The sequence below is a fragment of the Lagopus leucura genome, unplaced genomic scaffold (assembly GCF_019238085.1).
Source record: "Lagopus leucura isolate 7727_CA_CO unplaced genomic scaffold, USGS_WTPT01 35247-0_obj-0_obj, whole genome shotgun sequence".
Lineage (NCBI taxonomy): Eukaryota > Metazoa > Chordata > Aves > Galliformes > Phasianidae > Lagopus > Lagopus leucura.
Genome location: NW_024967564.1, coordinates 29,217 through 30,789, shown reverse-complemented (window position 1 = coordinate 30,789; position 1,573 = coordinate 29,217). Strand labels below are relative to the sequence as shown.

General features: G+C 66.2%; 1 protein-coding gene across 1 annotated transcript; it reads right to left on the bottom strand.

Moving 5' to 3' along the window:
- Positions 1 to 690: 690 nt before the first annotated feature.
- LOC122193203 (cytochrome c oxidase subunit 5B, mitochondrial) lies at positions 691 to 1,519 on the bottom strand. Its single transcript, XM_042893931.1, has 4 exons — positions 1,390 to 1,519; positions 1,220 to 1,293; positions 1,023 to 1,122; positions 691 to 942 (listed from the first exon to the last, which is right to left on the bottom strand). Exons 1-4 carry the CDS (start codon positions 1,481 to 1,483, stop codon positions 830 to 832), a joined length of 381 nt encoding a protein of 126 aa, XP_042749865.1. The 5' UTR covers positions 1,484 to 1,519; the 3' UTR covers positions 691 to 829.
- Positions 1,520 to 1,573: the final 54 nt, after the last annotated feature.

Sequence of the window (1,573 nt, the reverse complement as noted above, 5' to 3'; positions counted from 1 at the left end):
CTGCTCCTGGTGCAGGCCAGGCTGCCACTGCCACCTCAGCCCCTCCTCCAGAGCCCTGGGATGCAGCCATCCGGCCCATAGACTCGTATTAATTCAGTCTCACGAGGACAAGGTGGCTGCGGCCAGCTGGGGCTCCTGATGTCACCCACCCATGTGCCCACAGCACCCATCGCAGCTGTGGGATGGAGGGCTGCACTGCGGGTGCAGCACTGAGCACACATCCAGGGAAGGGCAGATAGACAGAAGGGGACAGATGGACTCTTATCTCGGGCCGTGCTGGGATAGGAGGAGGGGAAAACGGCTCCAACTGGAAGGAAGCGGTGCTGGGATCGGGTGTGAGGATGAGGTGCTTTATAATGGGGACGGGCCAAACACAGCGCCCACTGCGGGAGGGGACAGAGCAGCCCCTCTCTGCTCCCAGCCCCCAGCTTTGAGGACAGAGACAAGGATAAAGGATAAGGGGCAGCTCACCCCAACGCGACCCCCCCACTGCGCCTTTCCATCCTGCACCCCCCCCCAACCCCACAATGCGTTCCTCATCAGCCCCAACCCAAAGGGAGCATCCATGGGTTGGGGATTCCGCCCCCCCCCCCCCACTCAGCACCCCAAGGGGTCACCACAGCCTCCCCTGCTCCCCACCCAGCCCGCTCTCAGTCGCTGCCCCCCAGCACACACACACAGCAGGCAGGGTTTCCACACACAGTTCTTTTTCTATGTAAGATGGGGGGGACACAGCAGAATGAGCGCTGCGGTGGCTCAGCTTTTGAAGACCAGACGGTTGCCGAGGGGTTGGTCTCAACAGGACCCCCCGGGGCTGTCAGGGGGGCTCTCAGTGGGGCAGCTCGTGTGGGATGAGTTTATAGTGAGCGCCACAGGAGGGGCAGCGCTGCGCCTCCCCTTTGTGCAGCCAGAACCAGATGACGCAGCTGTTGTCCTCTTCACCTGGGGAAAGAGCACAGAGGGTGGGGGGGGGAAGCGTGGGGAGAAGGGGGGGCGTGGGGAGGGATCGCGGGGACACTCACAGACGCAGCCCACGATGCGTTTATCGGTGATGGAAGGCACGAGGTTGGGGTCCTCCTTGGTGCCCGCGTAGCGCTTCGGCCGGAACATGCTGTAGGGGTCCTGGGGGGGAGAGAAAAGGGGGTCTGGGGTCAGCGGGATCCCCATCCCCGGCAACGGCGTTGCCGTCCCGCCCCCACGCCCAGCACCTCGCACTCACCAGGCCTTTGTTCATGGCCTCCAGCACCTTCCGCTCCAGCCCCGTCGCCTGCTCCTCATCCGTGGCGAGGTCGCCTGAGGGACGAGCGGCGGTCAGAGCGGCGACCCAAACCCGGGCCTCGACTCAGACCCGGACCCGGACCCGGATCCCGCCCTTCCTCCCGTCCTCACCAGGCGCGGCGAAGCTCCTCACGGGCGCAGCCCGGCCGGTGGCGGCGGGCAGAAGCCGCAGCGCCGCGCCCACCCGCAGTAACCTTGAGGCCATGGCTGCAGCGGCGGCACTCAGCGCTTCCGGCGGCGGCGGAAGTGGAAGTGGAGGAGCGGAAGGGCGGGGCGTCGAGGGGGGAGGGGGGCG

What these genes read in the sequence shown, in the direction of transcription:
- LOC122193203 (XM_042893931.1), bottom strand. Translation starts at nt 1,483, where the DNA reads ATGGCCTCAAGGTTACTGCGGGTGGGCGCGGCGCTGCGGCTTCTGCCC. An exon ending in GAGGAGCTTCGCCGCGCCTG is followed by an intron (nt 1,294 to 1,389) that starts GTGAGGACGGGA and finishes CTCGTCCCTCAG; the next exon opens with GCGACCTCGCCACGGATGAG. An exon ending in ACGCATCGTGGGCTGCGTCT is followed by an intron (nt 943 to 1,022) that starts GTGAGTGTCCCC and finishes CTCTTTCCCCAG; the next exon opens with GTGAAGAGGACAACAGCTGC.